Source organism: Lipophrys pholis (genome assembly GCF_963383615.2).
Source record: "Lipophrys pholis genome assembly, chromosome: 12".
Classification (NCBI taxonomy): domain Eukaryota; kingdom Metazoa; phylum Chordata; class Actinopteri; order Blenniiformes; family Blenniidae; genus Lipophrys; species Lipophrys pholis.
Window position 1 is genome coordinate 24,453,419 of NC_137641.1, and position 15,827 is coordinate 24,469,245.

The window sequence follows — 15,827 nt, forward strand, 5'->3', positions numbered from 1 at the left end:
CACACACACACACACACACACACACACACACACACACACACACACACACACACACACACACACACTCAGTGGGTTAGATCACCGCTTCACCTGTTTTAGATTTGCAGCAGCTCGGGCAGGGCCGCGCTCATAATGTAACATTAACTCTCCTTCCTGTTCCATACAAAAATGTAAGCTTAATCCCAGAAGTGAAGTAAAAATACAGCGTGCTGCCGGCCAAGTGCAGCTCCTGGTCACACACATGGCAGTGGCAGATCGTTTACCCCGAAAAACCACGGTGAGGTAACGACTCCAGTTAGCTTTTACAAGCTCCGACTGCTCCAGTCGTGACCAGAGCACCAGTGACATTGAGGCGGATGTCACGTAGGATAGAAATCTGAAATGGGGTGGCAGAGCCTCCTCTGATTTTCAACTCATCATTAAACGAGCAAAATGTATTTATTTACAGGTAAATTGGCTCTTTTATGGGTGAATCTAACCATCTCCATTTGTGTGTCAGTGCTTTAAGATGGCGGTCACTATAGAAATAAACAATATAAGTGAAGTAAATTTTTCATGAAGTCCATTTTTTAAGTATGTAATTTAACAACAAACAAAACAACCACTGATGTTTACTGAGAGAGTATATTATGTCTATATATTCAATAGTATAATATGAAAAATACACAGGTGTATTGACAGTTTTGTGGATTTGCTTTCTTTAGACTCAGGTCAGTTTTTTACCTCCATTTTCAAGCTCTTTGCTAAGGTGAGCTCAGCTAACTAAGAGCTACAACCCCAATTCATAAAAATCAGGGGATTATGAGATGAATGATAGTTTACTTATCAATGATAAAAATCGAAAAAATCATTAATTTATATTTTTTCCACAAAAGAACCCAGGATTTATATTTGATGTTAAAAATTGGGATAGAAGCAGTTGAATGTTTCCTGATTCAGCCATTTGTTGCTTATTAGCCTCCTTCAATAAGTTGTTTTAAATCTATTTATGATTGTACCAAAGGTGTATGTGGTGGCATTTTATTCCAGTTAGGAGTTTCCCTAAAAATTACTTGTTTACAAAATAGCACTATATTGTGATATATGTACCTCTGGCTAAAATACGAATAAGGGTACAAGACATCGTGATCTCGAGTGAGGTTTTCAGCAAAACCTAAAAAGAAAACCTGCACTGGAGTTATTAAATGTCAAAAATATAAAATAATTGTATGATGACATGGAGGCTGGTATCAGTAGAATGAATTTATTTTGGCATGAAGACACTTGTGCTATTAAAGTGTTGCACTGAATTATTAGATTATATAAAATGATCCCGCTGACGATGAGGCCAGAGAACGAAGTCCTGATTAGAAATGAAAGAATCATTCCAGAGAGTTTCTCGATGAAGTTTATTATTTTTTTTCTTGACAAGCTTACAGTCGCATTTAAACTCTAATTAACATAACGTCATGAAAAGGGAGAGACGGCAACGTGATGTGAACTAATAACCTTTACTACGATCACAGGCTGACTCCTGTGTTTGTATGTGTGCAGCTGTTCCACGTCCATCACAGATTACAGGTGTGCCCTACGGTTAGCAACTTCAATCCAGATGTTCGAGTCGGCACAAACTTTCTACAAACCGATGGAACTGCCACACGGTACAGGCAGGAGATGGTGTGGGTCGACAGGCCCTCACCACTTGGCCTTCTTCTCCTTCATGATCTTCTTGCTCTCCTCTCTCCGCCGCTTGTTGACGGGGTTTCGAGGGTCGTAGATCTCGAAAGTGTCCTCGTCCTGCATGTTGGCGTCTTTGACTTTCCTGGTTTGCTCGTCAAATTGCAGAACATGACCCAACCTGTGCAAGAGAAAGTTATAAAGATACGGTGAATTTCTGCAGATCTTTCGCCGACAGACCAGTTCCGTCAGATGCTGTTATGCCATTGTTATGAAAAAAAAAAGAGGACAAACCCTTTATTGAAATCATCTGTATTATAACTGAATAAGTGCTCAGCAGGCTTCAGTTTGAGGTTTTGATGCAAAAACATTTACAGCGCACTACTTTGAAATACACAATTTTTTCCACTGTATTCATCAAATCCTGTAACTCTTGTCCTCACTGGAACCTCAAACCAGGATTTTTTTTTTCTTTCTTTCCACTAAATCAAAGGTTTTTTGGGTTAAAGTCAGGTTCATTCAGATCCCAACAGGTCTCCTGCAACATTTGCAGCAAGTGGAATGCAGATCAATTGATGAGTCGTCAGAAAAATTTACCTTCTGTAATATTTCTACTAATAGATTTCACTTTTATAGCAATTTTGCATCGACTGAACAGTCCCTAAAGCGCTTTGCATCGTTGACCACACACACACACGCACGCACGCACGCACGCACGCACACACGCACACACGCACACACACACACACACACACACACACACACAGACACACACACACACACACACACACACCAATGGAGGCGGCTCCCATGCAAGGCGCCTAGTCCATCCATTGGGAGCAGTTTGGGGTTCGGTGTCTTGCTCAAGGACACCTCGAGATGTGGACAGAGAGGGAATCAAACCTGCAACCTTCCAATTGAGGGAAGACCACTCTACCAACCGATCCACATCTGCCCCCCACTATCAATCCTTTGAGAGAGTTGACAGCCTTAGCATATGGAGCACAATTCCTTTAGATAATGTCTGTTTAATGCCCGTTTCTGAGCACCAATTCAGCCCTGAGACAAACCGGCAAACGGTCCTCTTGAATGGGGTCCGTCTGACCTGTGCTCATTTTCTTAAAATCTTTCCATGAGGATACATTAAAGGGGTTATGTAAAATTCCCTTTCTAATAATTTTCCAATGGTAATATGGGTCCCCATGCCTGTGATCTCTCTCCCATGCTTGTTAAAATGTAAAAAAAAGTAAATCAAAACTCAAACCCTAGATGACATCATCAAGGGTTTAGCCAACCCCTATCAAGGTAGATTCTCCTTTTGATCTTCCCACAATAAGGCAGCTCTGCTCCGGCACATGGCACCACGAGAGGAAGTACCTCCTCCTCTTCCCAAGATGGGCATGTGTGGGTGGAGCTTGTCCAGCTCACACAGACACAACAGATTCTGAATGCAGCTCATATGATCCAATATTCAAATGGCTGAAAATCAAGGTAGATTTGGGGCAATAAACTTTGAATTTGAAGATTTTGGGATAAACAAGACCCATGTGAAAGTGTTGAAAAGCTGGATAATACGACCCCTTTAAATATATCTTGCACCTCAACAACATACTTGGTCTTTTACATGAGGTCAGGTTGCTCTTTGTGCGCTTCAGTCGTTTTTACACACACCTGAAAATATGTTGACCACAGATCTAATCTGTGACGGGTTGAATCATTTTGAATCAATTACCAAGATGTAACCATCTCGACACTTTCTGAAAGGTTAATTCTGAACACATTAATTTGAAAGCCCTTGGCATTAAAATGAACCACATATTGTAAAAATTGATCGATTAGAAATAAAGTTATATGACATTTTAAGCTACTATGTGCTTAAAGCGAAAAACACTTTCAGTCGCCGGGCTCGGGGACGAATGCAGTCCTGGATCTCTGCCGCCGACCAGGACTAAAAATCACTGCTGTAACTGTTAAACTAAAAACCAGTAAAATTGTCGCTGATGTCTTTGACATCAGGCTCAGGATTTCTCCGCAGTTAAAAGATTTCTGTGAAAACACTTGAATCCCTGGAGAGGAGACGCTCATGTGTCTTTCATTTCCCCGGTCGGTTTCTCTTCCCCCCCCAAAGACAGATTAAAGAATCAGGACATTCCTCACAGGAGATATCAGTGTCAGACACTTCCCAGGATAAACCACTGGCAGGATTTCTTCAGCTGCTGCTGGGAGGCGTGCGTGTGCGTGCGCGCGGGTGTGTTATCAGGAAATCTTGACAACAAAGCAGGAGCAGACGACCTATCGCAAACTATTGCCTCAGCACGTTGTCACAGAGCTGCAGACGCATTTATGCAGGTCTTAGAAACAGATACCACAGCGTAGAGCAGGGAGGATGCATTTTTTGTGCAATAAAAGAATTGTTTGCATCTTATGTCTAAATTCAAATAAAACATTCACAAGATTCACTTTTGACTGAGATTACATTTTAAAGTGTAGAACTGATTGGTTCAACAAAAGCTTTTGTCTCATATATTTATCATGTTAATGTCGAAAGGGCCCGGGCAGTATATTTCACCATCAAAATCATTTCCAGAATCTAATAAAACAGTGCCAAAACTTTTGTATCAAACATATTTATGTACTTAATATATAAAAACAGTGGATTTTATATAATTAATGTACAAAACATGAGCAAAAAAATGCCATGGGTTCACTAGCTTATTTTTCATCCAAGTCTAGGGAGTACCAGAAAGACTGAGGAAAATCAAACACGTAAAGTTAAAATGACAAGAAAACTTTGTTTTTTTTTGTGTCTGTACATTAGAGATAATTATCAAAAGAACCACATGCTGGTTTAGTGGTTTATGCTATCAAAATGAGATTATTCTGGTTTCAGTCCATAGTTTCTCGCTCCGCTTTTCTCCAACAGTCTAAAAACATGCATTTGAAGTATATTTGTTCTTATAGAAGTGACTGCGATTGTCTGCCTCTGTCTTTGTACTGTAATAGACTGGCTCCAGCCCTCCGCAACCCTATATTGGATAATGCATAATGAATAATTAATAAAACTACATTTCTAAGCTGCTATGAAGGGAGTAAAGGGCTTTTCAATGCTCCTTTCTGGAGTCACTAAAGCTGATGATGTGATCTCCATGTTTGATTCGACATAAGTTTTACGCCAGATGCCCTTCCTGATCCAACCCGAATGGTCGATGGTTAAAGTCCTTGCACAGTGGTGACCTGTTGGCTGCGGGATTTTAACCGGTGATGTTCTGGTTACATATGAACCTCGATGCCCATGAATGTCTGCTTCACTATCATTAATCTCGTCAGATCACGCCGTGTATTTCGAGCCGTCTGCCGACTCTCTGTTGTATACTGTGTCATATTTTGTGTGACAGCCTGCCTGCTGTGTGCAGCCTGTGGTATGTCTGCTCCCGTCTGTGGCTGAGTGTACAGTGTGGGGGTATGTTGACATGTGTGTGTGGGGGGGGGGTGTCTGTACGCTCAGCTCTCTCTCCCGTGTTCATTTGAAATCGGCAGGAGTTGTGACAGCTCATCTAGAATGTAATGGCTAGACTCTGGCAGACCCTGAGGACCCCTGCTGTGTGAGCACGCCGCCTCTGATAATTTGTCTAGCAGTCACGGCGATGACAGCCCGCCGGTCGCGCGGCCCCCGGAGCCGAACGTCTCCCAAACGTGATGTGGAAACCCGGCTTATCAAAACCACTCCTGTGCTGCTGTGACGCGAGTCTACAGAAGCCTTTGCTCCGTTTATTTTTCTTCCACTCAAGTACGGGGTGGGAATCAAGGAGTAAAGGAGGGACGATGGGCTTTTTGCAACGACTCAAGAGTTTGTGTGTGTGTGTGTGTGTGTGGGAGGAGGAGGAGACGGAGGGGGAGGAGGAGAAGGAGGCAGAGTCGAAATTTGTAGACACAGACACAGATGGAATAGTTTACCTCCTCTGGCCCAGACTTGACTTCCAGTGTCTGACCTGTTGTAACCCACATTCTGTTCGTGGTGCTCTTAGAGTGGCACAGACTTCCCACTGGTGTTTTTTTAGGGCCGCTACGCTTCTGCCGCTGTCCCTCGCTCCCTCCCACCCCGCCATACCTGGCGGGGGCACCACAGCAAGGTGTCGGGGCTCCGTACTCCAGCCAAGGCGTCTCTCTCAAATTCATTAGCCCCCCCCCCCCCCCGCCCGGCTTCTTGAGACTAATAGCAACTACAGATTTTGTTATTCTAAATCTCATACATCCACATACACACATACGGACACTTTGCTGAATTTCAGACACATGGTATTCATTTCAGAGCCTCACTCCGCGTCGTTAGGCTTTGAGATCTTTGGTGAAAAACAGAATATGAGAGGAAAACACAGCGTCAGGGCTGATTTCCTGATGGCCAATCTAGTGGCTGTGGGTTCAAAATCCCAACTTGACTCACACACACGAATACGACTTGAACTTTCACACACATTTATCAGAACCTGAAGGAAGCTCGGGACCTAAAAGAGGTCAGGATCATCATCCACAAGCACAAAGGGAATTCAACCTCAACTAGAATGAGTGTTTCTTTCACTGCTTGAACTCATCAACAGGAGTGACACAAGATAAGTGAAAGCCAATAAGAAAGAAATGGCCACTTCGAGCCAACTATGTCTCGCTACGAGTTCATCGTCCACAAAACAGCATGTTAGTTCATCACCTGATTAATGAACTCTCCAGGAAAATGGGACTGCGAAGCATTTATATGCTGCTCATAGCGGCTGAACACTCAGCACAGTGAATCGTGTCAATGAGATTTAACCAATCCTGTAAATTTATCGGGTGTCGGATGTATGGGTTTCTTTGCGATCCATATTGTTATTGGATTGTGGATGGATGGCTTCTACCTGCTATACTGTATGAAGTGGTTCCCCTGCAGCCGGTCACCGACTGATTGAACCTGACAGAGAGTTGAAATGATGAAATATTTAAAGTCTCACTGACCATCCTTTATCATCGTCCTCTGCGAGCTCCTCCACATCTTCCTCTGGACTTTCGGTGATGGCCGATGACAGCTTGGACTTAAAGCGATCGAGCAGAGCCATTGTCTGCCATGACAAACACACACGTTAATGTAGAAAATATCATACAATCATACAGGTTCATCTCCCTAATGCAGAAAAACTGAGCAAAGAATCCATTTTCAAAAATTGCTCAACATTATAGTTTGATATAATTAATGTACAAAAACAAAGTAGATTTCATATTCAAATAAATGATGATGACAAATTGAGTAGTTTTACCTGTGCCTCTCTGGTGGAACCTTTCTTCAGTTTCTGTTTCCTGACGTCTTCGTACTTCTTTCGGCCCTCCAGATATTCAGCCACGGCCTCATTGGATGGCTTCTTATCCTCTGATAAGAGAGAGAAAATAAAGCAAAACTAAACCGATATTACATCAAATTCCTCCAGTGATGTTGCCTACTTTATTATAAAACCCACCAACAAAGGTTGCCCTCTTCATGCTTTTATAACTATAAAAATGTACAAACAAGATAACAATTTGAAACGTTTTGGTTTTTAAAAGAAACTCAAGTGAACTTCAATAAGTTTTTTTTTGCTGCGGCGCCTTCAAAAGAATTTGAAGCCCATTTACAGCTACAACAGTAAGATCTCATTTAGGCTACTCAGCTGGAGCTCTTCAGACAGTTTTTTCATAAAAAAACCCCCCAAAAAACGCTCTCACTTTTTCTTGGAAAAATGCACTAAACCATCGTAAACATATTTTTTTTTCGCCCCACGCTCAGGTTTTCTGTTACCGGCCTTTGACAGATGAGGTCAGAAAATGAGCAGAACATGATCAGAGGGAAAAGATAAAAGGAAGTGAAGCTTGTCAAGCTGCGACAGTTGCTGCTGTACATAACATGATGAGAACACGATGATAAGAAAAATGTGAAAAGACGAGGCCGCGTTCTCATCTCGCACCGAGTTGCCCTGCGTGAACACCTCACCGCTGCCGCTTCACCTTCTCTAAGATGTAGTGGAGCGGTGGCTCGACCCAGTAACCTCTCATTTAATCTTGCTCACAGGTGACCTACATTATGTAAATGATTGCTGTGGGGCAGGAGCGACCTATTTCATTCTCAGAGCGAAAACAAGCATGTGTGTGCTGCATTTAACCTGATGTGAAGGTCTTTTAACTGGCGTGAATGAAATGACTGTGAAGACCTTTATACGCTTGCAATCTGTTTTGCTTCAAAGAAAAATGTGTATCATGGTTTATGTGCAGGTCTGCACAGTGGTGGAGGAGATCGCAAGAAGATTCGAGTGTTAGTATGGGGGGGGGGGGGGGGGGGGGGGGGGCTTTTTGGAGTTTACATGTTCTCTCTGAACTGTGGAAGAAGCAGCCAAAATAGACCGATGCATGCACAAATGCATTTGAGGTTAGATAATGTTTTTTGTACATGGGAATGACCATGTTTAGTTTTTGGACAACCTCTTGCTGCTGCTGCATAAATGTTATAACTAATGTGAGTATTTTGGAACTGGTTTTTTACTGCAATTTTGAATTACAGTTTGCGTGTTAAGAGGCATCCCAACATGGGTGAGACAACAAAGACACCATCAAAACAGAAGCATTTTTAACAGTAAAAAAATAAATAAAATCAGTCTCTCGTGTTTGTCAATGTTCTTATGAATCTTTAATCACAGTAAGCCGAAAACTCTGGCAGTATTAAGTACCTGTGACATCCCATCAGTTTATTGACCAAAACACTTGACTGCTGCTGCCGCAGCTCAGCTGGCTGAGCAGGTCGGCCTTAAATCGCAGGATTGACGGTTTAATTTCTGACTCCTCCTGCACCACTACTAAACACTAAAGCTGCAAATTGGCCCCCTCTGAAGTGAGTGCCTTGGATAGCAGCTGTTGCCATTAGCGTATGTGAATGAGATTGAAAGCTAAGTGCTTTGAGACCGCCAAGATGAAAATCTGTTGTGCAAGTGCCGTCAGTTTATGGTCAAACTAAAAAAAAAAAAAAAAAGGTATTGGCAGATAATATCGTATTAAAAATAGCAGCAATATAAAAAGCCAATGGCCAAACTGAAGTAGACTTATGCAACGCAAGAATGAGTCTGTGAGAGTAAAGTCACAGGTTACACAGCGACACGGGCAACATTTCCCCCCCCCCCCCCCCCCCATGACACCGTCATTCCCTGCCGTACGTGTGAAAAATTCCCTCACGGTGAATTGGCGCATGTGGGGACAATCGGCGCGCTGACATCGCCGTGTCTCATGCGGTTAATGTGCTTCTGTAAATCTCCGGGCTCAGACGCGCAGGCTGTGAAGTCACCGAGTGGCAGACAGTAAGCACAGTCTGTCGGGCCGCTGGAGCGCCTTCTTTCCACAACAAAATGTGATGTCACACACACACACACACACACACACACACACACACACACACACACACACACACACACACACACACACACACACACACACACACACACACACACACACACACACACACACACACACACACACACACACACACACACACACACACACACACACACACACACACCTCGCTGGCCAAGCGGTGCCACCTCTGACTGGATGCTCTGACACATTCAGCTGCACCAAATAAATGATGTAACAGTGAAAACACTACAAGTCCACTGCCTGCCCTTCAGGCCAGAGCTGGACGACAACTTACTGTTAATGCGCGTTTACTTATGCAGCCGTTTATCAGGGGCAGCAAAGTCTCGAGGACTTCGCTGTGGACAGATAACGGGTCCACAGATGCAAAAACATTAAACAAGAGAGCGGAAAAGTAAAGCTACGGACAAAGAAAAGCCTGGTGAAAAGCTACTTACACAGACAAGACTGGCTTTGCCAAGAAAAATGAAACACGTGAATTTCAATAATTTATTGACTCGAAGAGACACGGAAACCTTGGACAGTCCCTTTTTTGTTCACCTTGTAAGTTCATCCGTCATTCTGTTCACACAAAATCGATCATAAATCCACACCAAGCCAATCTGTGTGTCTTGTGTTATAGAATCCATCCAGCCGTTTTCAAAGAAATTTCGAGGACTTGAGTTGGTGAGGAGACTCATAATGGTGTCGTGGTTCTGGAGAAGAAAATTTGTTGAATTCATCAATAGAGTTTGACTGAGGTCATCAAGGTTTTATCTAAACCAACAGGACAAAGTGTTTATTTTATTGTAAAAACGTCAGATCCTTTGAATTAGTCAAAAGTAAAGTGTTTGTTCTTACTCTTACACAAATTGTATTTCCTATTCAATACATTGCTATGCCGAGTTTCTGGCTCCCTTCCAGGGTCTCCACAGGTGATTCTATTAGAATTGGTACAAGTTTCACTGCTCTTCCTGATAGAGACCGAGTGCTTTGGGTGGAAAGGCACTGATCAGCAGCGGAAATCAGAGCAGTGAACTTCCTGTTGAAAGCTCACTTACCAGACCTCCAGGACGCCACTGCTCCCGACAAAATCAATTATTCAAAACACATTAAATATCTTCTTTTTAGAGAAACGCATTTGTAAATTCAATGATTTCAGCACATTATGAACCAAATGACAGAAGGCAGCTCTTCTCCATCTGAAACTACAATGAATCTGTTGTTTCATACTTTATTGCTTTACTTCAGAGTTAATAGGAAGAATTTCTAGGAAGCAACAATTTCACAAGAAGCTGTTTTTGCAGCAATATTCAGCCAGGAGGCAACAATGTCATCAACACCAGAACAGACTGTGTTAATAGAGTAACCTCGGGTTATCTACTGTGGTTACACAGCACTATCTACTGTGCTGGCATTTTCCACACTGCCTACATGATTCAATAAAGTCCTGGATTTTGATTAATAACTGCTGTTTTTGACAATATAAGGAGTCAGTTGTGGAGCTGACATCTGCATCAGACCTGCATAGGAAAATAAAGACTCACCGTGTGAGCCATAAGCATCAAGTGCCTGGAAATGGCAAAATTCTGGGTCTTTAGGAGGTTGTATTAAGACAAAGCCATTTTTCTAGATGTAAAACAAACAAAGGGGAAACTTCACCAGCTTTTGTTTCGTTCAAGACTATCTGCATTCAGCTTAATTTATGGGCATCAAAACACAGTATTTATTTTATGAATCGAGGTTCTGCAACGCAATGATGTGCAGGAATGGTACAATTGTTGTCATGTTACATCTCTTGCAGGACATTTTAGTCGGCGCTGATCCCTGCCTGAGAGAGAGAAAAAATAAAAAGTTCATTTCAGGAGAAATTGTAACTCAACGACTGAACGATTCAGTCCCACGGGGTGTTCAGGCGGACTGTTACTTAAGAAAACCATGCAATTACTCTCGTTTCTCGGGGCTTTTAACTCGAAAACTCCGAATACTCGGCAATCACCGGAATTTCCAAGCACAGCCCTGGAAATCCAAGTGCCCCACTTTCGCCGACTCCCCTTGGTGTCAATAAGGAAGTCTGTTGTGCTGCTTGAGGGGCACCCTTTCTCCCCTTGATTTATGAGACCAGCAAGTGATCCCCCTTCTATCTCTCCCCCAGTCACTTCTCCCTCTCTGCCTCCCCCCTGCAGTCTGTGACATGCTGGATGCTGACTGATGATGCCCTGGAGGTCCTGAGCGAGGAGCACACATCACCTTTCTCCAGCTGTTGTCACTAACTACTATCCTCAAGTTTGATGGCCTTTTGTAACTACATTCCTCCCATCTCCTGTCACCTGAGCTCTCCGGGGCTACAAATCATGCCGCCGATGTTGTAGCAACCGAGGGATGTTGTGGGTGACAACCCCCCCCCCCCCCCCCCGTCTTCCAATGGGATAAAAGCTTCACCTTCTTTCTGTTAAACTATCAACAGTCCTTAAGAAGAAGTCAAAGCAGCACGGCGCCAAGCTGTGAGGCAACATTACAGCTGAACATCAATCAAAGGCACATCAAAAATGATTTTGTCAGCTTGAGCTTATGAAAATACCCCAGTAGCGTCGTGTGGAAACAGCTGAGCGGGACAGATGATATACTGAGCAGCCGAAATAACATGTTAATCTTAATCACAATAATTGGCATTTCAAATATCCCTCCGCTGAAACATGTCCTCTAAATCAACATGACTGACAAGTGTAATAAAACACCACACACACACACACACACACACACACACACACACACACACACACACACACACACACACACACACACACACACACACACACACACACACACACACACACACACACACACACACACACACACACACACACACACACACACACACACACACACACACACACACACACACACACACACACACACACACACACACACACACACACACACACACACACACACACACACACACACACACACACACACACAATCTGAGTGGGATGAGGACTGGTTGCCACATCATTTCGAGCTTGTATTAAATGGACAGTGGTTTCAGAATGGCTCTCTTATTTTTGGCTCGTCTGCGCTGCGGTCATGCCAAGAAAGAGAAATCCACACGACGGGAACATGCTATAATTCATGCGATGAAAACTGATGCGATGCTGATGAACTGCAGTATGTGCGTTAGCGCAGGAGACAATTTGCTTTTCCCTCCAATCAAGTGTAACGTCAGGCACATGGTAGTCATAAAAGTCAGCTGCTGGTTAACAAGGGAATGATGGAGGATCACATCATCAGGATTGGCATATTATCATAGGAAAAATAGACAATCAGTGAGGTCGGCGTTCAAATTATAAGTACATATCAGACAACAGAGGGGTAGAGTGTGATCTAAATTATTTTCTGGAGTTACAATTTACTCTTAAGCATCTCACATGTAAACTTTTGGCTAGAATTTTCTGGCATTGCCCGTCCATATTGAATGGTTCACAAAAATAGCAATATCCTGGATATGTTGACATGATGATGACATATCTCAAGACAGCTGATTGGTTTTATGTTGCTTGCATACAACAGCTTAAATCACTGCTATAAACAGCTACTTGGTAATGCCAAATCAACCAACTTGTTTATTCAGTGTTTTTTTTTAATTTCATATGCCTTTAGTGTTATTTTAAATTTAAGCACTTGAGAGGCTTTCATTCATATTTTTGAATAAAATATTCATGCAATCAATGTTGTGCTTAGAATCTAAAGTAGTGACATGTCATTAACATTTCCCTTCAGTCATTCAATTAAAAGAAACCTTACCGACAATGTCTACTTTTGGCAGGGATTTTCAGACATATTCAAGGACATTTTTGAGCACCAGTCATCTGTATTTAAAAAAAAGAAGAAAAAAAAAGAAAAGGGCATGGCATGCACCGAAAAAAGCAAAAACTGAAAAGTTGTACTTGAAAAGTGCAGTTCACAAAGTCGCCTTGAATAAGGAGAACATCTTTTCTTTTTACTGTTGATGTTCAGACTTGATTTGTTGCACTTTGATTTGTTCAACACACGATCGAGCACTCTTAAAGATAACAAAATGTGCTGAATTAAAAAAAACAAAAAAACAACACATTACTAGCCGGCACCGAGTTTTACCAAAATCCCCTAAACGACCCACACATACACTCGGCTATCCCTGGATAGTACAATTTCCTAATGCTCCCTGCAACCATCACATACGAAGCATCTGTTGATGTTATATTTAACATTTATAGCATAAATTCCTCACTCAAAGATATCAGTAGACACTACTGCCCTGTTGGTAGATCTTACAATTATCCATAAACATAAGCCATGATGACCATCAGAAGTACTTACTGCTATATCCTTTAACAGCTCACATGCAGAGCATCAGTAGACGTCATCATGTACAGATCACCCATAGACATGCATTGGAAAGAACAATCCAAACTATAGTTTCATACTAAACATACAGAAAAGTGCCAAAACACTAAAGTCAGCACACGTGTTCCTTTAGTTTGTGATTTTAAGTTTAACACACCAACAAAGACACTGATTTAATTTACTGTGCTATAGTTTCCCAATGTGTCTTAAATGCCTCACATCTTTGCATGAAAAAAGTGTCATTAATGTACTTCAGTACATGTTTATGTTTACGTTAAGTAAAGCACATATATTATATTCAAATATAGTGCGAAGGCTTGACTATATTATAGAGGCCCATGAGCCCATGATGCCACATTATCACAATACTTACGTCAGGATAAAACTTTTTTGCAATCCTAAACATTTTTTCTAAACGCTGAGTATTGCTAGAATATTTACAGTGATTTACAATTTTTTTTTTTCCTTCAGAAAAAAAAAAAACACTTTCGGACTGTCTGGCCAACACTGTGGTAAAAACCGGTCATAAATTCTGTTTGTACCGGTAAATATCAAATATATTATTAAGCATCAATACTCGGTGTCTGTGTACCTATATAATATTATGACGAAACAAAAAACAAACAAAAAAAACCACTTAGAGGCTAAGTTGTATTGATTTGTCCACCACTCAAATATCTGCATTCAAGCTTTCAAAGCTGCGACAATTAGCTGATGAATCAATTTTCTGGATGAAATGAAATACATCAAACAACTTGTTTGGTCGCAGCATTTTAAATAATAATATTTACTGCTTTTTGTCAGCGATGTTGATACTAAAATGAATATGTAGGCGGGTTTGGACTGTTAAACACAAACACATTAAGATGTCAGACTTTTTTTTTTTAAAACAAGATCTAAATAAGTCACGAAATTAATAATAACCAACTTATTTAGTGGCTGATTGTTTTGGAATGAAAACAACTGCTTATTGAAGCTGTCAGACATTGAAAAACTTGATTGCGTGTGCGCACATTCGTGCATGCGTGCGATGCAGGGGTCTAAATTTGTTAACATAGTGAAATGGTCAACCGTCGTGAAATTTTGAGGTAAGGGCAAGTTTTTGAATTACACTAGGTAAGGACATTGTTAGGGTAAGCTGTAGTAATGGCTGAGTTTAGAGTATGTCTGCATGAAAAGAAACCTAGTATGTGTGTCCGTTTTTGTGTGTGACCTTAGTCATGGACAGGAAATAGTTATGGTTGAGTTTAAAGATCGCAAATTAATGCAATATCTCCATCAAGCAGGGACGACTATACGTGTATACCTTTGCTTCATTCCCTTTATAGGGTCACAAAGTTACACTAATACACTCCCGGGGCCAGACGGACAGGAAGATGAGCAATCGTGACGACATCAACGTCAACAAATCCTTCAATAACTTTCTGACAGTGTCAGAAATTCCTCATTACGCCACACATCTACCACCTACAGCTACTCAATGGTAATACACTGAATCAGAAGCAACAAACAAACCAAACAAGTTGACTGATATCAATAGAGGAGAAAAGCAAAAATACCCAAACAAAAAGACTCCAAGGAAAGAAGTCAAACTTTTTCAGCTTGAGAACAATCAACATGTCTGTAAAAATGCTTTGAACGATCATCACACACTCAGAAACACGGTGGTTTGCATACCAGGTCATTAGTTTCACTAGTTATTTATTTATTTATTTTAAAAAGTACTGTCTCTAAGAGATTCGCATCATCAATGCTGTGTAAACAAACAGCCAAAGCGCAATGACAGTTTACCGTTTTCACTTCACTTTCAAATGTTGTTGTGTAAACAGGGCCTCACTCAGTTTGTGGGGTCTGAAAGCTGGGAACCCTTTTCCCTTGCCGGGTCAAAACGAAGGGCACAATTCCACCTACGTTTAAGGATTCGGGTTAGCTGCCTTAGTGCAACGGTTCTGTTTAGGGGCAATGCATTATAGCCAGTGAGTTGGCACAACAAATAATGTGGTTCATGGGTGTCTCCAATTGCCGCAGAGTTCTAACAGCGGGATGAGATCAAACTTCTCCACGGTGTTCGTCTGCGGCGGAGCGGCGCTCCTGAGATTTACCGCATTTGAGCAGACATCCGTCTCCCCTGCAGTGGCCACTGGCACATGACATCTACGAATTCCATCTAATGGAATTAACTTTCGCTTCCAACACAGAAGTGTAATGAGCAACTCTTAAAAGAAACTCCCTGCCTCTGGCGAAGCTGCCAGTGAAGCACAAAACGAAGGTTCCTGGCAGGATTCGAATACCTTGTGAGATAATGGAGGAACTTAGGCGAGCTGCCACTTGGTAGAACAATGCAGAGCTGTTACTGACTCAAATCCCGAGTATATAACTCGATCTTTTAG

At 41.9% G+C, this 15,827-nt stretch overlaps 1 protein-coding gene across 1 annotated transcript in view; it reads right to left on the bottom strand.

Moving 5' to 3' along the window:
* Positions 1–1,225: 1,225 nt before the first annotated feature.
* cwc27 (CWC27 spliceosome associated cyclophilin) overlaps positions 1,226–15,827 on the bottom strand; it is a 34,635-nt gene continuing 20,033 nt past the window's right edge. The window contains exons 12-14 of the mRNA XM_080476892.1: positions 6,942–7,051; positions 6,643–6,746; positions 1,226–1,837 (exon numbers count right to left, since the gene is read on the bottom strand). Coding sequence (XP_080333018.1) covers positions 1,675–1,837; positions 6,643–6,746; positions 6,942–7,051 — 377 coding nt within the window. The 3' untranslated portion in view covers positions 1,226–1,674. The remainder of the gene's footprint in view (positions 1,838–6,642; positions 6,747–6,941; positions 7,052–15,827) is intronic.